Source organism: Mangifera indica, chromosome 7 (assembly GCF_011075055.1).
Source record: "Mangifera indica cultivar Alphonso chromosome 7, CATAS_Mindica_2.1, whole genome shotgun sequence".
Taxonomy (NCBI): Eukaryota; Viridiplantae; Streptophyta; class Magnoliopsida; order Sapindales; family Anacardiaceae; genus Mangifera; species Mangifera indica.
The window spans coordinates 15,575,735-15,601,808 of NC_058143.1; the positions used below are offsets into that span (position 1 = coordinate 15,575,735).

Genomic DNA, 26,074 nt, shown 5'->3' on the forward strand with positions numbered 1-26,074 from the left:
CGTATTTTTTAGCAAACACCCATATTAATGTATTTATATATTATTGATATATTTTTTTAGCAAAATTCCTATCAGTGTGATTGTGATATCACACGTATGTTTTAAAGGTATTTTAGTTTTTTTTTTTTTGTTTGTAATGATTTAAAATTTTGACCCTTAAGGGGGGAAAATATGATTTAAACAAAGTTAGAAGGGGGAAATTACTATTTTATCAAATTAAGAGATAAGATCAAGTTTGGGCCAACATGAGGGAGTTAATTGAAAATAGAAAAAATCTAAAAGGGTTATGAGGTATGCACAAGAATAGTATAAAAAGCTAAATTTTATAAAAATAGGTAAGATGGATCTAGATATTTTGATTTTTTCTTCCCTCTAGACTTTATCACACCATTTTACTCTTCCAAAAAGGGGATTTCAATTTCTTGAAGGAATCAAAGCGAATTGAGGAAGGTTGTACTCAATGAAGGTTTTCCGGTCAAATAATTATGACCCTTCAAATTTAGTATTTAAATTTTGTAAGTCAAGAATTTAAAACCCTTAAACTTGTGATTTAGGCATCTTAATCAATTGAAAAGATTTTGTGTAAATTGAGAGTGTTTTTGTTTTAACGGTATTAAAGTGAGTTAAATCCTGTAAGTTTGAATTTTAGTCAAATTAGTTGAAAGATTGGAAACCCTAATTATGATTGTGTTAGGGTTGTAGACAGCCATAAGTGAAGCCATCTTCAACTATTTGGGATGGATTTTGCAATAAGGTATGTTGAGAATGAGTAAATTATATGTATTGATTAATGTATGTGTAAAGATGAAGTGACATAGAAAACCAACAACCTTGGTTGTAATATCTTAGGATTGATATAAAGGGCAATTATGGTATTTTATATATATTTTAAAAAATGAATAACCATTCTTTGATGGAATGTTTATACAAGAATATTATTTATGCATATTAGTGTGTAGAAATGCGTATGATTATATTTCCATTCGATTTTATTAATTAAGTCTCGATTAGAAGTTATTAGTTAAATGAATATTATCATTATTGAATCAAATTTTTATATGAATATGATCAAATTCAAGATTAGACATAAAATATTTGTAGGACATCTGATTAGGGTGATGGGATATGGACTTCGAAGATTGAAAAAAAAATTTATCACCCCTGTCATACACTATGCATCATTGAGAGGTGTTGATTCATAGAGATGACTTGTAATTCATAGTATACACCCATATAAAGAGACACTTATTGGAAGGTGATATGATAAAGATTGATACACACATACCTACCACGGATTGCGATAGTTGTGAAAAAGAAGTCATATGGCTAGAATGTCTAATCTTTGATATAGTCTAGAACGATCGACATTGAAAAATGAAATAAATTGAAATGAGAATTATTCTTAAAAGAATAAGAATTTTGAAAAACTGAATATGAGATAAATAAAAATTCAGAAAGATTAAATAATATAATAGAATAAAGATTCTTACTTACTGAGTTATTTGTCACTCACTCGTTTTGCATTCGGTCCTGCAAGTTTGAAATGAGATTGTAGTAGACTAGGGAAACTAATTAGCGGTGGAGGCATAGAAAGTTGGGAGTCTCTTTTATGTTATTTAATAAATTATCTCGTGTTTGACATGTAAAACTTGAACATACTATTTATATGTTTGTTTTGAATTTCAATACGGTTTAATATTCTATTGTTGGTTTTCAGTTAATACTTGATTTCTTTATTTGATTTCTGCATGAATTATTGATGAATTTCAAATAAATGATGTTTTGATTTAATTTTTTTTCTCAATTTCAAATAATATTTCTTTTAAAGGATATTACTTTTGTGGTGAGATGTTATAACCCAATTATTTTAAAATTTGATTCTTTTAATTTTGAACAGTTACAAGCTATGCGGGTTGGTTCAATTGCCATTTTAGTGGTGTGACAAAATAGGGGGTTCCAACTGGGACACAGGCTAATTCAACCCTCTTATCATGTCTAATATAAAGTGACGGGGTGAAAAATTAGGTTTTTCAAACTAGAAAAAATTGGAAAATATCATCAAAGTTCAGGTGGGAACCAGTAGTTGGGCCTTTGTGTAAAGGGTATTGGCAACATTACTAAATTTATCACGTGCTGAAGAAAACACAACATGTTTAATCATTTTGATTTTTTTTATTTTTTTTTAAAGTAAAGGCAAAACAAGCTGGCAACAGTATCCGAGGGCCAAATCTGTAACTTCATATCTTTGGTTGGAAAACCGGGGTCGCTAATAAGCAGTTTCAACACAAAAACTAGGGGGCGGGAATTGCAAAACAAATGGAAACTGCTTTTGCTTTTCATTTGTTTTCTCAAAACAATAACTCTTTCTCTTCTCTACGGACCACGGCCCCTGGTTTTGCTATTTATCCATTTCTTTTTACATATTTATCAATACCCGTCTCCACTCTCTATTTCTTCCATCACCAACTCTCTCAAATTCTTGTCTTTCTCATCGTATACACATCAAGTTCCAGTTTTGCTTGAAGAAGATATCTGTTGAATTTGGGTTGATTTTATATAGACTTGTGATGACGATGGAGGGCGGGCTGGTAGAGCAAAGAAGACAAAGAGTTGAGCTTGTGAAAAAGGCTGGATATGCGCGTAAAGCTGCCAAAAAGAAGAGATGTAAAAGCAAGCTTCAAGGATGTGGAGAGCCAAAGGTTCTTCGGGCGCTGCAGGAATTGTTTGTTGCGTGTAGAGATGTGTTCAAAGGCCCCGGCACCGTGCCTGCTCCTTGTGATGTGAACAAGCTGTGCAAAATTCTTGGTAAATTTTATTAAGTTTTCGAATTTTCATAGTTGCATGCATATTTGGATATATTCTAGACAGTGTTTTAAGCCTTTTCTGGTGCAAGGGTTAAGGTCAACCATTGGCATATTTGATATAGAAATCTGAAAGAGTTGAATCTGAAAATAATTTTATGGACTAGATTTTGATATTTAAAATTCTAATAAGCTATCAAAATCCTTGATTTAAGTTGTTCTAAAAATTGTTGATCAGATGGTTTAATGGTTAAATATTACTCTCAATATATAATAAAGAGTATCTGAGACCAGTTCATTCACGTTTTAATGTTCTAGTTGTTGAACTTTTCCATTTATTATTGTTATTATCATTTTTTCGTAATTATTTTAGAAAATCATTCCTTTTTACCAAACATCAATAGATTCAATCACTTGATCTTATTATTAGAACTAAGTGATCTTTCTCAGTCAACCCTTTTACCCTTATTCTCTACGGATCAGGAAGATCAATTTTAAGTCCCATTTTCCTACTTCAAAATCTTGTTTCTTCTGCTTCATTTTTAATCGCGTGGGCATTTTTTTAATTTCTAAATTGATCGTTTGGAGCTATTTAACAATGAAATGGATATAGGGCTTGGCAAAAAAATGGTCTCTTGAAGGTTTTATTAATCTGTTTACTGTTGATCTGCGGTGCATTTTGTCGTTTCTTATTCGTAGGTTACTTTGTAATTAAGTGCTATTTAAATAATTATAATGGATATACATGAAATGAATGCTGAGGAAGACAAGAGGGTGCAATTAAATATATGTTGGTTGAGTACATGAATCCGTATTTACGCTTACTGGCCTTTACAGATGGCACCAGTCAATAGATTCCTTAGGTCAAATGTTAAGCAACAATGCTGCATATATGTTGGTTGAGTACATGAATCCACATTTACGCTTACTGGCCTTTACAGATGGCACCAGTCAATAGATTCCTTAGGTCAAATGTTAAGCAACAATGCTGCATATGGGTAATTTTTAATCTTTGCTTTACTTTATGTTTTCTACTGTTCAATGGGGTCCAAATTGCACGTAATGTCCATATGTTCTTCAACAGGAACCAAACTGTGGAGTGTTTTACTTGATTTATATTGATCTATATGATGTTACAGATTATATGAAACCGGAGGATGTTGGGCTAAGCAATAGGCTGCTGGAGATCTTCAATGCTCAAGATGCAGCTAGAGGGAATCTAATGGAAGATCCAGTTAAAGGGTCTCCGGTTGTTACGTACACAACCATATACAAGTGTTCGAATTTTTCGGTAAGACTAACAAATTCTCATTGGTTATCCGTTATCATCATAATAGAATGAATTGATGGATTTGACTATTGTTTTTGTAGTTCTAGCAAAATAATGTTCCAACTTGTGCTTAAGTTTTGGGATTTTTTTTTGTTACTACTTTGTGCAGCTATGTCTCTTCTTTCTTCCTGCAACTGCTGTTATCCCCTTGCATAATCATCCTGAAATGACTGTGTTTAGCAAGCTCCTTCTGGGAACAATGCACATCAAATCATATGATTTCGTTGATCCTATGAGCTCCCATGACTCTCCGCAACATTCACAACGTGAGTACTCACACATGCTGTCTTGAATGTGGTACAGAACAATCATTTACGAACCAATGTGATGATTTTAATTGCAGCTAGACTGGCAAGGTTAGTCACAGATAATGATTTCACGGCGCCTTGTGACACTTCTGTATTGTATCCAACAACTGGCGGCAACATCCATGAATTCAGGGCTATTACAACGTGTGCAGTGCTGGATGTGCTTGGACCTCCCTATTTGAAAGACGATGGTCGAGACTGTTCATACTACAAGGAGTTTCCATTCACTGCATTTTCAAGTAAGTGAAACTTGACAATCTGAAGATATTGTTAAACTAGTTTCTCATATCCAATATGAACAGAATGTGTTAATCTTATGAATGCAGATGGAGAAAAATCAGCGAGTGAAGAGGAGGGTGAGTGTTATAGATGGCTGGAAGAGATTGAAGTGCCAGAGAATTCACATATGGATGAAATTGAGTACTTAGGTCCCCAGATTGATGATAATTAAGTATTTGGTAGCTAAGCTATCTCATTTATAGAAAGTTTCACACTCTTCAAAGGGCTTGATAAGTTTTTTTTTTTTTCTTTTTAATTAAGAAAATAATTACAAGAAAAATTCTACCTTTTTATTTTTGTAAAATTAAATATACTTTGGTCTATAATTAGTTATTGGACATTTTTTATGTTGCAATGTTATTTTTAAAAGAAACAAATATAATTATGATTCTTGTTTGATCCAAAATTAAAGGCCAAAGCCTAAAAACAGAAAATTAAGTTAAACCCAATAATAGTTTATTATTAAAAATAAAAAATTATAATGTAGATATATTGCTTATTATTAAGATATATTATTTATTAAAATTTGATTGGTATAAATAATTATTGTGATTAAATAGATTTAATAAAAGAATATGAAATTATTATTCTAATTAAATGTATTATTAGAGTAAAATTATCTTAAAATGTATTTTATATTATTTAGTATATTAATTAAAAATAAAGTTAATTTTTAAAATACTAATAAATAATGATATAATTAAAACAAAATTAATTTTTTTTAAATAATCATCTAATAGCTATGAAGTTGATAATTAGATTGGATTATTTTATTTAATAAATTAAAAATAATAAAATATAGATTATTAAAATAATTTTTTAATACTTTAAACTTACTTTGACTATTAAAATTACTACTATAAAAAAAATCTAACAATTATGAAGAATAAGTTGGTAGATATTCCCAAGCCCAGCTGGGAATGTGAAATTAAAGAGTTTTGATGAGACAATTGTCAACTTCTAAACAGATCTTCCAGGGATTACTGTTATTTTGTCTTCTAAAAGTGGACAATTAGTCCCACTATCCTCTAAAATAAACCCAATTTATTGCCCAGTTTGGCTCTTCCCACAAATGTTTCAAATGGCATTTCAATAAGGCCAAACGACTATTTCCCACCCAAGATTGAATGATTTCTCAAGTTTCCACCCTTTAACTATGGAAACACCAAACACCCACTCATGACCAGTTAGATTTAACAAAACTCTAACGGTGGTAAATTTAATCTCATTTTCCCCCCCTAAAAGTTTAAAAATTAATATTTTTTTTCTAAGCTAAGTTTGAAAAAATCGTATTTCCCCCCCTAGGGTTTATTTCTAAACCCTTTCACTTTTTCCGACGCCATCACCGACCGTCTTCCCCTCCCGACGGTTTCTCTTCCACCGACGGCCGCCCTAAACTCTTGCACTACTCATCCGACGCAGAGATAAGTCGTCTGGGAAGAGAAATCGTCTTCCCAGACGACGACGATCACAGCTTTCTTCATCATAGTTGGAAGATGAAGACGAAGATTAAGCCCGATCGCAGTTGGAAGATGCAGACGACGACGATTGGGAAGATGAAGAACTTCGTCTTCCACGGCTTCTCCGACTCCGATGGGGGTCCAAATGGAAGGAAAGAGATCGCCAGAAGGAGAGAATGCTTCGGGAGGGAGAGACCATTGGCAATGTCGCCGGAGATTTCAAAAAGAAACCCTAGGGTGAAACTGCGATTTTTTAAAACTTAGGCTGGAGGAAAATTTTAGTTTTTAAAGTTTAGGAGGGCAAAATATATTCTATTTAAGTTTATTTTTAATATTATAGAGAAAATGACGATTTTACCTTTGCTACCGTTAGGGTTTTGTTAAATCCAACCGACCATAGGTAAGTGTTTGGTGTTTCCATAGTTAAAAGGTGAAAACTTGAGAAATCATCAAACCTTGGATTGGAAATAGTCGTTTGGCCAAAACTAAAACTAAAGTCATGTGTACAATTTTTGTGCACTTTTTGTTGAATTCTTTCACTCAAATGGTAAATTTGAAATTATGAAGAGTTCCAAGTTTGGGTTCTTTTATTGGAAATTATAATAATTCACTTTGACAAAGAAAGGAAAGGAAAGGAAAGGAAAGGAAAAGGACAATTTGTTGATGGTGAGTTTGTGCTTCCCGTTTTATTGTTGAATCTGATAAATGTTTCCTCAACAAGCGGTTTGATGTAATACCATCAAACATAAGTTACGGGCATTAACCGAATACTAAGAGACAGGCTGGAGGTTGATAGCAGAAAATGTATTAGGATACCTGTAACTTTCACCTCTACTTTATCAAACCAAATGCATCACCTATCGCCCACGTCTCATTCCTATATATATATATATATATATATATATATATATATATATATATATATATATGCCCTAAGAACTATTTCCCACCCAAAGTATATGGATTCAAATTTACTGACGTTAACTTTAAAAATTCTATTTATCCACTCATAATATTTAAAATTAATAGTTTTAAAGATAAAATTATTATTTTATTTATAATATTATAAATAAATTTAAATTTGATTTTATATATTAAAAATTAATAATTTTCTTTGAAGTCAATTTTTAAAAACAGTATTTTTCTCTTAAGGTTTACAAATTTTCAGATTGAATTTTTTAGTGACGATCGACAATCTTTAGAAAATGTCTCTTCCACTTTGATGTCTTTTCCTTCCGATCATACTCCTTCTCTTCCTCCTCGGAGTCATCATCAAGGAAGACCAATCGTCTTCATCGACAATGATGCAGATGAAGACGGGAAGGAGCACGACTCTATATATATATATATATATATATATATATATATATATATATATATATATATATATATATATATATATATATATATGTAAAGACTTATTCCCCCGAGGTTTAGTCTATTATTAAATTCTCCTCCGCTAAATTTCAAATACTCGTTCACTAGTTATTAAAGTTAACATAATTCATTAGTATTAAAAGTATAATTATCATTTAACTATCATTATTTAAAAAATTAACAGTTGAATTTCTTATAGGTAAAAAGAAAGCAAGATAGTAAAAACAAAAATGATAGAATATTATAATTTTTAAATTTCAGTTGTGAGTTAGAGATAAATCTACCAATACTAGAAATAGATTATTGGATCCAGGTCTACCCATAATAGGTCGATTTGACCCGATTTAATATAACTATCAAAGACAGTTATGAAAGGGAGTTGGAGGGCAATTGAACATATATAAATTATCCAAACTGCCTCATCATATATAATAACGCAATTGTTATTTTAGAAAATAGATCTCTCCTATCAACTCCCGCCAATGCAATGCACAGTAGATCATGTCTCCCAAATAGAAATCAGTACGTGAGCAAATGGTGTTATGAAAATAGATTAATGTCAATACCTCATGTCATATTCGAAGAAACTTCATCGAAAATTGAAATAGATACACAAATTCGTATTTACAGATTTCACAAATTTTGATCATAACATATTTAATTATTCCCAACATAGATCTAAATCAACCAATCTCCCAGTTCAGTTTTCCTTTAGCAACAGCAAATCTGGGTAATACAAAGACTGCCATGCGCAGCAGCTTTAGCTAATACTCTACTGCTAATTGCATATTTAATCCGACCTACAAAATTAGGGATATCAATTAAAATAGGCAAAAGGATTCCCGTCTAAACATTTTTCGGCAACAATTACTCTGTTTTACCTTTTTAAGCAAATCATCTTTTTCATTCCAAAAATATCTCTAATCTAATTTTTCGAATGCAACGCATGACTTTCGCCGATTAATTGATTCCTATCAGGAAAATCATTAAGATTAGATTAAGATTAAATTACCTGAAATAAATAAAATTTATAAATTAAAAAAAGGATTAATATTTAAAAAATAATTTATTTTTATATATAAAAAATAATAAGTTTTTCTTTAAATTATCTGTGATGAAAAATAGATTAAATTTTATTTTTATAAAATAATTGAAGTGAATTTGGATATTTATAAAGTAATATATTTTATAAAATAATCTATTAAATAATATATATTTATAAAATAATCTATTTTTATAAAATAGATTAAATTTTATTTTTACAAAAACAGGTTGCAATGAATTGGGTAAGGGGTGCGGGTGCGTGCGTTCAGGCGTGCACGCACTGGTGCGTGCTTGCGGGCGCACACCCGCACCCTACCAACAAATTGTCGCACCCCTTCACCCCTTTTATAATTCCTGCACCTTTCAGAAAAGGGGTGTGTGAAAATAATAAACACAAAACGGGTGTGTAAAAATATAGACGGGTACGTGACAATGTGAAGGGGTGAGTGAAAATACAAAACGAGTGCGTAAAAATACAAACGGGTACGTGAAATTGTGAAGGGGGCGTGAAAATACAAAACAGGTGTGTAAAAATACAAACGAGTATGTGAAATTATGAAGGGGTGTGTGAAAATACAAACAGGTGCGTAAAAATATGAAAGAGTGTATGAAAATATAAACGAGTGCGTAAAAAACAAAAGGGGTGCGGAAAAAACAAAAAGGGTGCGGAGAAATTATAAAAAGGGCACAGGAGAATTATAATATATATTATATTATAAATATATTATTATATTAATAAATATATTTATAATAATATATAATATAATATATATTAATATAATATATTTATAATAATATATTATATAATATAATATAATATATTTATAATATATAATAATTAATATATATTGTAAAGGGGTGCGGGAGATCCTCTGCACGCCGCACCCTGTAATTTCCCGCACCTTTTACATATTTTTCGCACCCTTCACGCACCCACACTCTTTAGTAAATTTCCGCACCTTTTCATGCACTTACACCAATTCTCACACTCTTTCACGCACCCGCACCCTTTCACATTTTCACGCACTCGTTTGTATTTTTATGCACCTTTCACATTTTCACTCACCCTTTCACATTTTCACGTACTCGTTTGTATTTTTACGTACTCTTTCACATTTTCATGCACCTGTTTGTATTTTTATGCACTCTTTCATAGTTTCACGCACCTGTTTATATTTTTACACACTTATTTTGTATTTTCATACACCTATTTGTATTTTCACGCGCCCATTTATATTTTCACACATTCGTTTGTATTTTTATTCTCTTCTTGCACCCCTTAACACTTTCTTGCACCCCTTTTGAGAAAACACACTGTTTTGAAAAAAACGTACCGTTTTCGATATATCAATTATTTTTCATATATATCAATCAATTTTAAATTTAATTATTTTATAAATTTATAGATTTTATAAAATAAATTTTATAAAATTTGTAAATTTTATTCATAAATTTTATTCAATATATAGATTTTCAAAGTGTTTTTCAATTTTATTCATAAATTAACATTTTCAATCTGTAGATTTTATTCATTACAGATAAATTAATCTTAATACGTATAGTTAAACGTAAATAATTAATCAACGAAATACTATGGTAAACGTTGAGAAATTAAATTAGGGTATTTTTAAAATAAAAAATTCAATTCGCTTAAAAAGGTAAAACATATAAATTGCTGCCAAAAAATGTTTAAGCAGAAAAACAGCAGCCTATTTTAATTAATATCCCACAAAATTATATACATACACTTTTAAATAAATAATTAAATACATAAATAATATATCATCATACAATTAAATAATTTTAAATTAAATATAAAATAATATTAAATTATATAATAATATATCATTTATATATCTAATTATGTGTTTAAAAATATATACTCATAACATTACTATTAATGAGATACCTTTCAGTGAGAAAGAAAAGAGAAACAAATCAACTGCATTTTACTCGATACAAACAATCATTCTCCCAGTACCGTCACCCAGTTCAAAACCTGGTAACATTTGCAAGGTTAAAGATCCAAACTACATAAAAAAAAATTACAATGATTAAAGGTAGATGTGATAAATTTCAGGTGTTACAAGGGCAATGAAATTTGGGATTCTGCTTAGAGGCATCATCATCATATCTGCAAATTCATCCATATAAAGCAAGCAAGCAAAACTCAGTCAAAACATCTGAAGGCCCACAAAAAATAATTCCCGTAAAACAGGTTGTGCGTTTTCCTCTCTGATAAGAGAGAAAGAGATTGCCGAGGGCATCACTACATGAAACGAGAATCAGTACAAACATTGGGAAATCAAGGGGTTCAACCTAGAAGCCAGAAATCAAATCATCCAAAGGAATCTCCAAAATCTGAAACTTGTCTCTCTGCAAATGAAAAATGCAGTGTAGGTGGTCCATACACTTGTTAGATAGTGGCGAATGAACCCTATATTCTGCAAATGAAAAATGCAGAATATAGGGTTCGCCACTATCTAACAAGTGTAGGGAAATTCAGACCCACCACCTACACTGCATTTTTCATTTGCAGAGAGACAAGTTTCTGGTGCTTTCATTTAGCACTTAGTCAGCAATCCAGCTCTGCTCCACTATCTCACGCACTCTTCGGTCATATTCTCGCTTGTTCTCCCTAAACATGCGAGCCGCTTCGGAGTTTACAGGAGATTTTGGATTTGGATCACAAAGCAGTGACTGGCAAACAAACAAAAGGTTGCCAAGTTAGCATTGCAACATATTCCCTTTTGCATGGTATTGAATTACATGCAAACACTAAATTGACAAGTCTGAATCTAATATTGTTAAAGCAATATAATTAACCAGTCAGAATATCAGATGAAAGCTTGATACAATTCTAAGAAAATCCCACAAACTAATAACTGTCTGCACTCCAGTATGTAACAAAACAAAGCTAAAATGGTACGTCATTGTCAGGTAAGAGAATCTGAAATTAAAGCAGATGCCACCTGGTCAAAAGATCAATTCATTTTAAAGGAATACAACAGACTTACAACAATATAGAGCAAAATGATGGAATTGTCAAACAAGCAAAGATAAAAATATGCATTTGTTATCACCATGTAATGTGAATGTCAAGGTTGGATACGATTTTAGTTAGCTCATTTATAAGCATTTAAGAAGAAATATCGCACATAAGGTCATCCCTTTATGCTTGTTTAATTTTACGTGGCAGCAATTCCTACTTTATCTCCTAGAGAGTCCATCTTTAAGCACTCTATGAACCTCTAAATGTCGAGTCACCTAGAGAAATTATATTTCTCAAGTTTCATAGCTACAAAGTTTGTAGGTTCAGAAAGAAGCACCAAATTAAAACTTAGTGCTATTTCCAATCTTACTCATGATTGACCACTACAAAAATGGTCAACTCTTATTCTTTATTAGATTAATAATTATTAATGCATAAAAATTAGTTTCTGCCTCAAGTTTATTGCTTTATTCCCCTAATTCCTGTGATTTCCCCCATTTCCCTTTTCACCTCTCTTATTTTCTGATGTTTGGTTCTACAACAATTTGGTTCAAGCAACTTCAAACTTAGACAGAACCCATGCGACAGAAATGAAGAAAGAGGAAGCAATGATAGGAGGAGATCCAGAAGAATAAGAAATCAAGGAAAAAAAGGAAATAGGGAAAGGGAGAAATAGATTTTGAGGAGAACCTCAATGTCTTTCTGTAATAATCAATCAGGTCTGCCAAACAATAATAAAAAGTAAGACCCTTTCTATTACTGCCTAATTCTGGCAAAAAAGGGTAATAAAAATCTGATTGAAATAAACAACCTAACAGGCAGCAATTACTTTGTCAACAATTGGCTTTACTCTTTAAAGGACACTTGCAATTTTACTTTTCTTCGTATTTATGAATAAACAAAATACTTTGACAACATAATTGCCATCATCTTCTCTTTTTGGTTTATTCTGCAACTAAAAATCTTCCTCAACATTTCCAATCCAATTTGCAGTAAAATTCTTATCCAAGTCATGACATACCTACTCCAATGTTTATCTTTACTCCTATCCATTTTATAGGTCTAAACTCTTTCCAAACACCTCAACCTCCCAAAATTGCAAAGATAATTGCTGCCTTGAAGTATCTCTTCGATATCTTCTCAGCAACCTCAGGTCCAGACAAACAAACACTCAAATTCTGTACAAGAACCATTTTTTCATGAATTCCTTCAGATGAACTACAAGGCCACCATCAATTTTCCATCATTTTCACATACAGCTCATGAACAAGTATGAAATTTTCCACAGATAATGAAGGTACGGTTGGTTTCTAGTTTCTCTCTTGTTTTTTTTTGGCCACCCAAAATGGTTATAGAAAGAACTACATTATCAACACCTCAAAGTTTCAACAATTCCATTTAAAAAAAAAGACAAAACAGTTTTATTTGTTAATTTTATTGGATGGGAAAGGTTTCTATTGTGAATTTGAGATCGGTAATGTAGAGTCTGCATGAGTGTTTTCAGTTGCAGGGAATGTGAACAAGGTATGCACGGGCAATTTCATTGTTAAGTATAAAAGAATGGGCTTTTTTTAAACATGCTACATCGACAAAACAAAAAAAAATTATAGTGCAACTGTCCACAAAATAATAAAGCAAAAGATAAGAGTGATCGATTGATTGCTCTTAGCATGCCCTTAGAACCTAAATTCTACTTGGATATGAAAAATTAAATTAGGAAAACTAAGCCTCACCCATTTTCCAAATAACAGGAAAAAAGAAAAAAGGTAGATGCAAATGCTCACTAGATCTACAAGGGTGTCAATTCAAAGAGATGAATGCCCAATCAAGGATATTAAATCACTGATGATAAACTAAAACACATTATTCACACAAGCAGCCAAATGAGTTTAACCCCTCATCCTGGACAAAAGGGAAACACGAAAAGGTAAAAAAAAAAAAAATACGAATGCCTTTGAAGTTATATATGAGTATTTGTCCAACATAACTAGTAATACACCTGTAAGTAACAACCAAATCATATCAGGTTATCTAAGGTAATGGACCATTAAAAGTTAAACACTTCTCTAGTAATTTATGAGTAGGTAAGGCAAAACTTTTAGCTCAATGATGTCTAGTCCATAGAAACAATGGTACAGGCTCAAACTTTTTATTTGAGCTAGCACGCTCAGTTTCTTTGCATCATCCTTCTATATGAGGCAATCAGAAAGAATTTCTCACAAAAATCTAAACAGCAAACAAGATTACAATCTGCTTCCTATCTGTGTAAGAATTATAAAGGGGACCAAGCATGTAATCGCATATGACTAAAAGGAAGCCTAACATAACAGGGGCAATCCAGAGTACTGACTTTTTGCAAGGCATTCTTTCTTATTTATAGAAAGGATACAAAAAAGTACAGTAGGACAAATCATTCATCAATTAGGAATAAAATAACAAGCAGTTAGTACTGACTGGGGCAACCCATAACATGAGATCAAGGTTTCATTTTTTTGTGAATCTGTATATTGCAAAAAAGTTCTTTCAATCATGGCCCTCTCATTTTAAAACTAGAAGAATCATCCTTTAGTTAGCCAGTGACACAGACTCTTATGATTTTTTCATCAAACATTTTGAATAATGTCTAAAAACTTGTTTAGAACAGTCATCAATTTATCTGAGCTATATTAGCACTGAGATCAGGTACAACAGTGAGAATCTCATTCAAGCTATCCCCTCCCATCCATTAAAACAAAGGATTTCAAATAGTAAATAAAAGTGGGGAAACATTATTAATAAATCAATAACTAACAAGAGGCAATGTCAAAGCCCATGTTACTAGTGTCGTTTGTTGTTCTCTTTTAATTAAAACAACAAAAGAAGACATTGAAAGCAAGTTTCCAATCACCAAAGTTAATTGTATGAATATCAGCACAGTACTAAAATCAAAATCAATTGAATCAATTTCCCACAATGAATAAAGAAGAAAGAAAAGTCAAAAACAAAATATCACCTGGATCGATGTCAGAATACCATAAACACTGTATACAGGACTCCATAGCTCTTGTAAAATATCTAAGCAAATGCTTCCGTCTGCATAGACTGATCAAATTCATAGACACAGTGAGAAATTCAATGCAATCACAATCAAAACTGCATGCCATGTAATCCAGAAAGTCAGAGCAATCACCTTGAAAAAGAAGTGTAGCAAACAACTTATCCTTAAATAAAAAAATGCAGCAACAAAAAATTACTAATAAGACAAAAACATACTATTTGGATGAAACATCCGCGAGACAAACTGAACTGTTGGAGCTTTATGCGGATAATCCTCAGTAAATTGTAGAGTCAACTTGAACGTACCTAAGCAAGTTCAACAAAATGCTTACATTAAACATTCAAATAAATTATAAGGATATTTAAAATAAAATAAGTATAAAGGTTATAAGCATATTTTTTTATTCCTCTTATGGCGATCCAGTTGAAACTTCAAGACTCAAATGTAAGTATTTTAAGAAATTTGTTCTACTGTATCATCTACACCACAACTTTTAGCTCTATTTTATCCAACTGTTCCAGATTAAGGTGTTCTGAAGAGTCTGAGAATTTTTCTTTCTTAAAATAGGAAAATGCTATGCATATTAACTTGTTTAAATTACTGAGCCGAACAACTGAACAAACTGATCGGAACTTGTAAAGACATGAGATCATATCAATAATAGGGGTGTCACAAAATTTATATTTGTTGGAAACTTTTTTTCAAACTTTTCACCATGAATCCATCCTAAATACTACAAGGCAGGAAATTTTCTATCAAATAGTCATTAACCTATTTGCAAAGAGTAAATGCCTGTATACAAAATATTTCATTTTGTTGAAATTAATGTCTGCCCAACCAAATCATCTAATGAAAGGAAAAAGGATTCAACCATTAAGCACTAGCAACACAACAATTTAATAAAACTACAGAATTTGACATGCACAAGAACAGAAACGAAAACCAATAAAATAAATTTCAAAACCACTCAGACATAACCTGAGAGCTTTAACCAAGATTACACAAACAAAACCCAGTGTTCAATCGAGGAATCATATAGGAAATTAATGTTGATAAACCAAACCATAATTAATCAACGACAACAAAATACGACTTAACCTAAACAAATTCAACGATGATTTATCCACATCATCAGCATAAGCAGTGAATTAACCATTCGCATACCATCTTAATAACAAGAAAAATCAATGCTTCAGCTAAATAAATCAACATAAACTAAAATTCATCAAAAACCCAGCAAAAACAACACTACTTACACTCAATAAAACAAAAAATAATAAATAATAAATTACAATTAGAAATTAGAAACCCACCTCCATACCACGGTGTATCATCATCAGGCCTACAAAACAGACACGCATATCAAAAGAATAAATATGGGGAAAAAAACCCACAAAAGGAAGAAAAAAGGCAGACGAGAAAGGTACCCAAAAATGACGGCATTCCAGAGCATGATGTTGTTGTCTTGAGGGCCCCCACTAATACCTGCAGGTGGATCCCGTTGGAGCAGCTTGAATTCTTTCATCAGCCTCCTCTCTGCAAGTGTGGACATGGCAGATGGGCTCTCTGAGAAAAAGAAGGTTCGAGAAGAGAGATCTGATCAATTCTCTGCAAAACCAAGATGGCTGAGTTTTACACTCTAGGTTACGCGTGCGCCTGTGTATAAATTTATAAGAAATAAAAGATAAAATGAAAAAAAATAATACCTGTTATAAAAATAATAATCAAGTGTGTAAGGATAATGAGATTAAAGTAAAAGGGAGAAGAGAGGAGAAGAAAAGCAGAAGCTATTCAAGAAAAATGCTTTTCCAGGCGAAAAGAAGAAAATGTATAAGAAGAAAAGCAATATGCAATTAATTGAGAGAAAGACGTGTATACAACGAGGGGAGAGGTAGAAAGCCTGCTCCCCCTTTCTTGACTTTCTTGCATTCACGCATAATTTGTCAACTTACCGACGTGGTGGAAAATCCATCATATATAACAATATAAATGAAAAATAATAATACACGCCTATGTATTATTTTACGTACGTGTACAAACATATATTATAATATATGTATATTTTCCAATATACACGCTTAATTAACATACGCATACCAACAAAAAGAATTGGGGAAGTTGCCCCATCATCCTTCTAAACAATTCAATCTTCTACGAGTATATTCTTACACTTCTTATTACCTACCATTATATTCATCAATATCAATAATAACCATAAAACATGAACATTTGTTTGTTTGAAAATCGTAAACCCAAAATTCCAAGCACGATGGCAATAACAAAATTTGTATAACTAAACTTTTTTTTGTTATATTATAGAATGAAAATCATTTTGAACAATGATAATAAGAACAATGAAAAACAACAATAATTTTAGATGAGCTTTTTGGAATCAAATAAGAGGAGTAAAATTTCACTCTATATAAACAATTATTATTGTTTAACCCTAATATGATGTTTATATGGGAATAATGGCAAAAGAGAAAGTAGGGAAGAGATCTTAATCTTCATTCTCATCCCTAAAAAGGATATTACTCTCCGTCATTCATTATAAGAATAACAAAAATTTCTCGTTCCCTTTCCAAGAAAAAAATTTCTTCTCTATCTTGTCCCCGTCTCTGTTATTGTCCTAAGAATAATTTTTTTGTTTTTCGTATCATCTAAACACAATATATTAAATAACAAAGTTAACTAAAATTAAAATTAAACTCATTATTTCAACTATCATATATATTAATTGTTTTAATATATATAATAAAAATATAAATAATTTAACATTATAAAGATATGTTAATATTTTAAATAAAAAAATTAATATAAAAGAGCAAAGATAAGAGATGTAGATAAGGACTATAATAGAAACTAGGTTGAGAGAGGGGCAGAGAAAGGACACACATATCTCTGTCCTAGATTATAGGGATTATTTTTGTTTTAATTTTCATTTCTATTAGAGAATCCTCTTTTTGTTAAAATAAAAAACTCTAAATTCAGATTAAAATTATCATCTATATGAGAAAACCTTTCATTTTTTGTTTATCTCTATATACACTGCTTTAAAAGTGGTTATTTTAATTAATTATTATAAAATCTTTTGGTCAAATCTAAATATAATTGCTTCTTAATTTTTGTGCACTTTTTGTTGAAATCTTTCACTCAAATGGTAAATTTGAAATTATGAAGAGTTCCGAGTTTGGGTTCTTATATTGGAAATTATAATAATTCACTTTGACAAAGAAAGGAAAGGAAAGGAAAGGAAAGGAAAAGAAAAGGACAATTTGTTGATGGTGAGGTGAGTTTGTGCTTCCCGTTTTATTGTTGAATCTGATAAATGTTTCCTCAACAAGCGGTTTGACGTAATACCATCAAGGGAGAAGGACTATTTCCCACCCAACTTTAGATGCATTTTTAAAATGTCACCCACGACAGATGAAAATCCAGTTTTTTCACCCATGATCAAACTGTCGTCCAATTTTTCAGTTAAAGACAGGGGTAAAATCATCATTTACTATTTAAAACCTTAAAACTTTAAAATTTTATCATTTTCCCCCTCCAGGTTTTAAAAACTAATAACTAACCCATCCTTAAAGTTTGAAAAGTTTAGATTTCACCCCTAGGGTTTGCTTCCTTCACCTGCCACCATCGACGGCCGACACAATCGACCGATCTCCCATCTTCGACTATAAAGGACGACGAAGGACGATCTTTCGTTGCCCAGATCTGGACGACGAAGCGTCGTTCAGATCTGGAAGAATAGACGAAGGACGACGCTTCATCGTCCTTCGTCGTAGCCTCTGGACCACGCAACGAGCGACGAAGGACAGTGAAGAGTCATCCTTCGTCGTTTGGGTGGAGCGACGAAGAGAGATCTCTTCGTTGCACCATGCGACGAGGAGATGAAGATCTCTTCATCGCACCACCGCCGTCGCACCAGGAGAAGGAGGAGGCCGGTGACGACGTCGAAGACGACTTTGGGAGATGAAGTTGAAGAATGAGGGTGAAACTGCTAGTTTTGAAAGTTATGGGGGCAGCTGTATTTTGAAAAATATGGAAACCCTAGGTTTGGGGGTGAAAATGTTAGTTTTCAAAGTTTAAAAACTTTAGGTAAGGTGAAATGTTAGTTTCTAAAACCTAACGGGGGTGAATGGTAAAGCCCTTACATAAATTTTGGGATGAATTTTACAGAGGGGTATTTTTGTCATTTCATCTAACAAAGGTAAAATAGATATTTTACTCTTATGTAAACAAAAATCATCCAAATTAACGGCTCATAGGTAGAAAAACTGGATTTTCATCTGTTGTGAGTGATATTTTAAAAATGCATCTAAAGTTAGGTGAAAATAGTCCTTCTCCCTACCATCAAACATAAATTGCTGGCATTAACTGAATAGTAACTGACAGGCTGGAGGTTGATAGCATAAAATGTATCAGGACACCTGTAACTTTCACCTCTACTTTATCAAACCAAATACATCACCCATCACCCACATCTCATTCATATACATATATATGCCCAAGAACTATTTCCCACCCAAAGTATATGGATTTCTCAAGTTGACTGATGTTAGCTTTAAAAATTCTATTTATCCGCTCACAAATATTTAAAATTAATAGTTTTAAAGGTAAAATTATCATTTTATCTGTAATATTAAAAATAAACTTAAATTTAATTTTATATTTTAAAAATTAATAATTTTCTCTAAAGTCAAATTTTCAAAAACAATATTTTTCTCCTGAGGTTTATAAATTTTCAAATTAAATTTTCTAGTGATGATGGACAATTTTTAGCAAATGTCTCTTCTTCTTTGATGTCTTTCCCTTTCGATTATACTTCTTCTCTTCCTCCTTGGAGTCGTCGTCAAGGAAGACCAGTCGTCTTCATCGACAATGATGCAAATGAAGACGAGAGAGAGCACGGCTATATATATAGACCAAAAAACTTATTCCCTTAAGGTTTAGTCTATTATTAAATTCTCATCTGTTAAATGTCAAATACTCATTCACTAATTGTTAAAATTAACAAAATTTATTACTATTAAAGGTATAATTATCATTTCACTATTACTACTTAAAAAATTAACAATTGAATTACTTATGGGTAAAAAGAAAGCAAGACACAAAAAAAAAAAAAAAAAGGGGAGATTATTAAAATTGTCAAATTTCAGTTGTGAGCTGGAGATAAATCTACCAATACTGAAAATACATCTAGATCAACCAATCTCCCAGTTCAGTTTCCCTCTAGCAACAGCAAATCTGGGTATTACAAAGACTGCCATTCGCAGCAGCTTTAGCTAATACTCTACTGCTAATTGCATATTTAATTCCACCTCCAAAATTATATACACACACTTTTAGAATTAAATAATTTTAAATTAAAAATAAAATAATATTTAATCACATAATAATATATCATTTATATATCTAATTATATGTTTTAAAATATATATACATAACATTACTGTTAATGGGATACCTCTCAGAGAGAAAGAAAAGAGATACAAATCAACTGCATTTTACTCAATACAAACAATCATTCTCTCCGTACCGTCACCCAGTTCAAAACCTGGTAACATTTGCAAGGTTAAAGATCCAAACTACATAAAAAAAAAATTTACAATGATTAAAGGTAGATGTGATAAATTTCAGGGGTAACAAGGGCAATGAAATTTGGGATTCTGCTTAGAGGCATCACCATCATATCTGCAAATTCATCCATATAAAGCAAACAAGCAAAACTCAGTCAAAACATCTGAAGGCCCACAAAATATAATTCCCGTAAAACAGGTTGTTCGTTTTCCTCTCTGATAAGAGAGAGAGATTGCCAAGGGCATCACTACAATAATACTGTTCCTATACAGAGGTGACAGAAGAAATTACAATTACATGAAACGAGAATCAGTAAAAACATAGGGAAATCAAGGGGTTCAACCTAGAAGCCAGAAATCAAATCATCCAAAGGAATCTCCTAAGGACAATGCACACAAAAGCAGAATATAGGGTTCACCACTATCTAAAAAGTGTAGGGAAATTCAGACCCACCACCTACACTGCATTTTTCATTTGCAGAGAGACAAGTTTCTGGTGCTTTCATTTAGCACTTAGTCAGCAGTCCAGCTCTGCTCCACTATCTCACGCACTCTTCGGTTATATTCTCGCTTGTTCTCACTAAACATGCGAGCCGCTTCCGAGTTTGCAGGAGAGTTTGGATTTGGATCACACAGCAGTGACTGGCAAACAAACAAAAGGTTGCCAAGTTAGCATTGCAACATATTCCCTTTTGCATGGTATTGAATTACATGCAAACACTAAATTGACAAGCCTGAATCTAATATTGTTAAAGCAATATAAGTAACCAGTCAGAATATCAGATGAAAGTTTGATACAATTCTAACAAAATCCCACAAACTAATAACTGTCTGCACTCCAGTATGAAACAAAACAAAGCTAAAACGGTACATCATTGTCAGGTAAGAGGATCTGAAATTAAAGCAGATGCCACCTGGTCAAAAGATTAATTCATTTTAAAGGAATACAACAGACTTACAACAATATAGAGCAAAATGATGGAATTGTCAAACAAGTAAAGATAAAAACATGCATTTGTTATCACCATGTACCGTAATGTCAAGGTTGGATACGATTTTAGTTAGGTCATTTATAAGCATTTAGGAAGAAATATTGCACATAAGGTCATCCTTTTATGCTTGTTTAATTTTACGTGGCAGCAATTCCTACTTTATCTCCTAGAGAGTCCATCTTTAAGCACTCTATGAACCTCTAAATGTCAAGTCACCTAGAGAAATTATATTTCTCAAGTTTCATAGCTACAAAGTTTGTAGGTTCAGAAAGAAGCACCAAATTAAAACTTAGTGCTATTTCCAATCTTACTCATGATTGACCACCACAAAAAGGGTCAACTCTTAGTCTTTATTAGATTAATAATTATTAATGCATTAAAATTAGTTTCTGCCTCAAGTTGATTGCCTTATTTCTCTAATTCCTGTGATTTCCCCCATTTCCCTTTTCACCTCTCTCATTTTCTGATGTTTGGTTCTACAACAATTTGGTTCAAGTAACATCAAACTTAAACAGAACCCATTTGATAGAAATGAAGAAAGAGGCAGTAATGATAGGAGGAGATCTAGAAGAATAAGAAATCAAGGAAAAGAAGGAAATAGGGAAAGAGAGAAATAGATTTTGGGGAGAACCTCAATGTCTTTATGTAATAATCAAGCAGGTCTGCCAAACAATAATAAAAAGTAAGACCCTTTCTATTACTGGCTAATTCTGGCAAAAAAGGGTAATAAAATTCCGATTGAAATAAACAACCTAGCAGGCAGTAATTACTTTGTCAACAATTGGATTTACTCTTTAAAGGACACTTGCAATTTTACTTTTCTTCGTATTTATGAATAAACAAAATACTTTGACAACATAATTGCCATCATCTTCTCTTTTTGGTTTATTCTGCAACTAAAAATCTTCCTCAACATTTCCAATCCAATTTGCAGTAAAATTCTTATCCAAGTCATGACATACCTACTCCAATGTTTATCTTTACTCCTATCCATTTTATAGGTCTAAACTCTTTCCAAACACCTCAACCTCCCACAATTGCAAAGATAATTGCTGCCTTGAAGTATCTCTTTGATATCTTCTCAGCAACGTCAGGTCCAGACAAACAAACACTCAAATTCTGTACAAGAACCATTTTCTCATGAATTCCTTCAGATGAACTACAAGGCCACCATCAATTTTCCATCATTTTCACATACATTTCATGAACAAGGATGAAATTTTCCACAGATAATGAAGGTACGGTTGGTTTCTAGTTTCTCTCTTGTTTTTTTTTTGGCCACCCAAAATGGTTATAGAAAGAACTACATTATCAACACCTCAAAGTTTCAACTATTCCATTAAAAAAGACAAAACAGTTTTATTTGTTAATTTTATTGGATGGGAAAGGTTTCTATGGTGAATTTGAGATCGGTAATGTAGAGTCTGCATGAGTGTTTTCAGTTGCAGGGAATGTGAACAAGGTATGCACGGGCAATTTCATTGCTAAGTATAAAAGAATGGGCTTTTTTTTTAACAAGCTACATCAACAAATCAAAAAAAAAAAAAATTATAGTGCAACTGTCCACAAAATAATAAAGCAAAAGATGAGAGTGATCGATTGATTGCTCTTAGCATGCCCTCAGAACCTATATTCTACTTGGATATGAAAAATTAAATTAGGAAAACTAAGCCTCACCCATTTTCCAAATAACAGGAAAAAAGAAAAAAGGCAGGTGCAAATGCTCACTTGATCTACAAGGGTGTCAATTCAAAGAGATGAATGCCCAATCAAGGATATTAAATCACTGATGATAAACTAAAACACATTCACACGAGCCGCCAAATGAGTTTAACCCCTCATCCTGGACAAAAGGGAAATATGAAAAGGTAAAAAAAAAAAAAAAATACAAATGCCTTTGAAGTTATATATGAGTATTTATCCAACATAACTAGTAATACACCTGTAAGTAACAACCAAACCATATCAGGGTATCTAACGTAATGGACCATTAAAAGTTAAACACTTCTCTTGTAATTTATGAGTAGGTAAGGCAAAAATTTTAGCTCAATGATATCTAGTCCATAGAAACAATGCTACAGGCTCAAACTTTTTATTTGAGCTAGCACGCTCAGTTTCTTTGCATCATCCTTCTATATGAGGCAATCAGAAAGAATTTCTCACAAATATCTAAACAGCAAACAAGATTACAATCTGCTCCCTATCTGTGCAAGAATTATAAAGGGGACCAAGCATGCAATCGCATATGATTAAAAGGAAGCCTAACATAACAGGGGCAATCCAGAGTACTGACTTTTTGCAAGGCATTCTTTCTTATTTGTAGGACAAATCATTCATCAATTAGGAATAAAACAACAAGCAGTTAGTACTGACTGGGGCAACCTATAACATGAGATCAAGGTTTCATTTTTTTTGTGAATCTGTATACTGCAAAAAAGTTCTTTCAATCATGGCCCTCTTATTTTAAAAACTAGAAGAATCATCCTTTAGTTATCCAGTGACAAAGACTCTTATAATTTTTTCATCAAACATTTTGAATAATGTCTAAAAACTTGTTTAGAACAGTCATCAATTTATCTGAGATATATTAGCACTGAGATCAGGTACAACAGTGAGAATCTCATTCAAGCTATCCCCTCCCATCCATTAAAACAAAGGATTTCAAATAGTATGTGAAAGAGGGGATACATTATTAATAAATCAATAACTAACAAGAGGCAATGTCAAAGCCCATGTTACTAGTGTCGTTTGTTGTTCTCTTTTAATTAAAACAACAAAAGAAGACATTGAAAGCATGTTTCCAATCACCAAAGTTAATTGTATGAATATCAGCACAGTACTAAAATCAAAATCAATTGAATCAATTTGCCACAAAGAATAAAGAAGAAAGAAAAGTCAAAAACAAAATATCACCTGGATCGATGTCAGAATAGCAGCAACATCGTATATAGGACTCCATTGATTTTGTAAAATATCTAAGCAAATGCTTCCGTCTGCATAGACTGATCAAATTCATAGACACAGTGAGAAATTCAGTGTAATCACAATCAAAACTGCATGCCATGTAATCCAGAAAGTCAGAGCAATCACCTTGAAAAAGAAGAGTAGCAAACAACTTATCCTTAAATAAAAAAATGCAGCAACAAAAAATTACTAATAAGACAAAAACATACTATTTGGATGAAACATCCGCGAGACAAACCGAACTGTTGGAGGTTTATTCGGATAATCCTCAGTAAATTGCAGAGTCAACTTGAACGTACCTAAGCAAGTTCAACAAAATGCTTACATTAAACATTCAAATAAATTATAAGGATATTTAAAATAAAATAAGTATAAAGGTTATTAGCATATTTTTTTATTCCTCTGATGGCGATCCGGTTGAAACTTCAAGACTCAAATGTAAGAATTTTAAAAAATTTGTTCTACTGTATCATCTACACCACAACTTTTAGCTCTATTTTATCCAACTGTTCCAGATTAAGGTGTTCTGAAGAATCCAAGAATTTTTCTTTCTTAAAATAGGAAAATACTATGCATATCAATTTGTTTAAATTACTGAACTGAACAACTGAACAAACTGATCTAAACTTGTAAAGACATAAGATCATATCAATAATAGCGGTGTCACAAAACTTATATTTGTTGGAAACTATTTTTCAAACTTTTCATCATGAATCCATCCTAAATACTACAAGGCAGGAAATTTTCTATCAAATAGTCATTAACCTATTTGCAAAGAGTAAATGCCTGTATACAAAATATTTCATTTTGTTGAAATTAATGTCTGCCCAACCAAATCATCTAACGAAAGGAAAAAGGACTCAACAATTAAGCACTAGCAACACAACAATTTAATAAAACTACAGAATTTGACATGCACAAGAACAGAAATGAAAACCAATAAAATAAATTTCAAAACCACTCAGGCATAACCTGATAGCTTTAACCAAGATTACACAAACAAAACCCAGTGTTCAATCGAGGAATCATATAGGAAATTAATGTTTATAAACCAAAGCATAATTAATCAACGACAACAAAATACGACTTAACCTAACCAAATTCAACGATGATTTATCCACATCATCAGCATAAGCAGTGAATTAACCATTCGCATACCATCTTAATAACAAGAAAAATCGATGCTTCAGCTAAATAAATCATCATAAACTAAAATTCATCAAAAACCCAGCAAAAACATCACTACTTACACTCAATAAAACAATAAATTAAAAATAATTAAAAATAATAAATTACAATTAGAAATTAGGAACCCACCTCCATCCCACGGTGTATCATCAGGCCTACAAAACAGACACCCAAATCAAAAGAATAAATATGGGGGGGAAAAAAACCCACAAAACGAAGAAAAGGGAGGCGAGAAAGGTACCCAAAAATGACGGCATTCCAGAGCATGATGTTGTTTTCTTGAGGGGCCCCACTAATACCGGCGGGTGGATCCTGTTGGAGCCGCTTGAAGTCTCTCATCAGCCTCTTCTTTGCCGGTGTGGACATGGCTGATGGCCTCTCTGAAAAAAAGAAGGTTCGAGAAGAGAGATCTGAGCAAATCTCTGCAAAACCAAATGGCTGAGTTTTACACCCTACTAGGTTACGTGAGCGCCTGTGTATAAATTTATAAGAAGAAAAAAATAAAATAATATATACATATTTCAGCCCCAGTGAATTTTATAATAAAAAAAATAATTTTAATAAAATTATCAATAAAATTATGTATGTTATTTTAAATACATAAATATATATTTTTTAATATGTATACCTTACAATACAAGCATACGCATACCAACAAAAAGAACTCAGGAATTCAACAATGTTGCCCCATTAGCCTTAGAAATGATTCATTCTTCCACC

At 32.0% G+C, this 26,074-nt stretch overlaps 3 protein-coding genes across 7 annotated transcripts; 1 reads left to right on the plus strand and 2 right to left on the minus strand.

The window, feature by feature from the left end:
- Positions 1-2,365: 2,365 nt before the first annotated feature.
- Positions 2,366-5,065, plus strand: LOC123220477 (plant cysteine oxidase 2-like). 2 transcript variants are annotated; one of them, XM_044642710.1, is made up of 5 exons: positions 2,366-2,805; positions 3,941-4,092; positions 4,241-4,397; positions 4,475-4,678; positions 4,766-5,065. In XM_044642710.1, exons 1-5 carry the CDS (start codon positions 2,568-2,570, stop codon positions 4,888-4,890), a joined length of 876 nt encoding a protein of 291 aa, XP_044498645.1. In that variant the 5' UTR covers positions 2,366-2,567; the 3' UTR covers positions 4,891-5,065. The 2 variants fall into 2 exon arrangements, with proteins under 2 accessions (XP_044498645.1, XP_044498647.1); XM_044642712.1 differs by lacking the exon at positions 2,366-2,805 and adding an exon at positions 3,167-3,799.
- A 5,665-nt stretch (positions 5,066-10,730) lies between these two features.
- On the minus strand, positions 10,731-16,544 carry LOC123221284 (ubiquitin-conjugating enzyme E2 2-like). Of its 3 annotated transcripts, none has more exons than XM_044644089.1 (6): positions 16,335-16,544; positions 16,056-16,194; positions 15,942-15,970; positions 14,844-14,933; positions 14,584-14,672; positions 10,731-11,299 (listed from the first exon to the last, which is right to left on the minus strand). In XM_044644089.1, the coding sequence occupies exons 2-6, from the start codon at positions 16,178-16,180 to the stop codon at positions 11,171-11,173; spliced, it is 462 nt and encodes a 153-aa protein (XP_044500024.1). In that variant the 5' UTR covers positions 16,181-16,194; positions 16,335-16,544; the 3' UTR covers positions 10,731-11,170. The 3 variants fall into 3 exon arrangements, with proteins under 3 accessions (XP_044500024.1, XP_044500023.1, XP_044500022.1); XM_044644088.1 differs by having other exon boundaries at positions 16,056-16,236; positions 16,335-16,541; XM_044644087.1 differs by having other exon boundaries at positions 16,056-16,253; positions 16,335-16,539.
- A 3,817-nt stretch (positions 16,545-20,361) lies between these two features.
- LOC123221285 (ubiquitin-conjugating enzyme E2 2-like) lies at positions 20,362-25,840 on the minus strand. 2 transcript variants are annotated; one of them, XR_006503253.1, is made up of 6 exons: positions 25,596-25,840; positions 25,484-25,509; positions 24,376-24,465; positions 24,116-24,204; positions 22,931-23,045; positions 20,818-20,852 (listed from the first exon to the last, which is right to left on the minus strand). XR_006503253.1 is itself a non-coding variant. In XM_044644090.1 (5 exons), exons 1-5 carry the CDS (start codon positions 25,718-25,720, stop codon positions 20,724-20,726), a joined length of 459 nt encoding a protein of 152 aa, XP_044500025.1. In that variant the 5' UTR covers positions 25,721-25,840; the 3' UTR covers positions 20,362-20,723. The 2 variants fall into 2 exon arrangements, 1 of the variants encoding a protein (XP_044500025.1); XM_044644090.1 differs by lacking the exon at positions 22,931-23,045 and having other exon boundaries at positions 20,362-20,852.
- Positions 25,841-26,074: the final 234 nt, after the last annotated feature.

Excerpts from the sequence above, each read along its gene's own strand:
- LOC123220477 (XM_044642710.1), top strand. The coding sequence starts at position 2,568 with ATGACGATGGAGGGCGGGCTGGTAGAGCAAAGAAGACAAAGAGTTGAG. Across the intron at positions 4,093-4,240 it reads ACAAGTGTTCGAATTTTTCG|CTATGTCTCTTCTTTCTTCC; the intron begins GTAAGACTAACA and ends TACTTTGTGCAG. Across the intron at positions 4,398-4,474 it reads CTCTCCGCAACATTCACAAC|CTAGACTGGCAAGGTTAGTC; the intron begins GTGAGTACTCAC and ends TTTTAATTGCAG.
- LOC123221284 (XM_044644089.1), bottom strand. The coding sequence starts at position 16,180 with ATGTCCACACTTGCAGAGAGGAGGCTGATGAAAGAATTCAAGCTGCTC. Across the intron at positions 14,934-15,941 it reads TGATACACCGTGGTATGGAG|GTACGTTCAAGTTGACTCTA; the intron begins GTGGGTTTCTAA and ends GAACTTGCTTAG. Across the intron at positions 14,673-14,843 it reads GCGGATGTTTCATCCAAATA|TCTATGCAGACGGAAGCATT; the intron begins GTATGTTTTTGT and ends GAATTTGATCAG.
- LOC123221285 (XM_044644090.1), bottom strand. The coding sequence starts at position 25,720 with ATGTCCACACCGGCAAAGAAGAGGCTGATGAGAGACTTCAAGCGGCTC. Across the intron at positions 24,466-25,483 it reads TGATACACCGTGGGATGGAG|GTACGTTCAAGTTGACTCTG; the intron begins GTGGGTTCCTAA and ends GAACTTGCTTAG. Across the intron at positions 24,205-24,375 it reads GCGGATGTTTCATCCAAATA|TCTATGCAGACGGAAGCATT; the intron begins GTATGTTTTTGT and ends GAATTTGATCAG.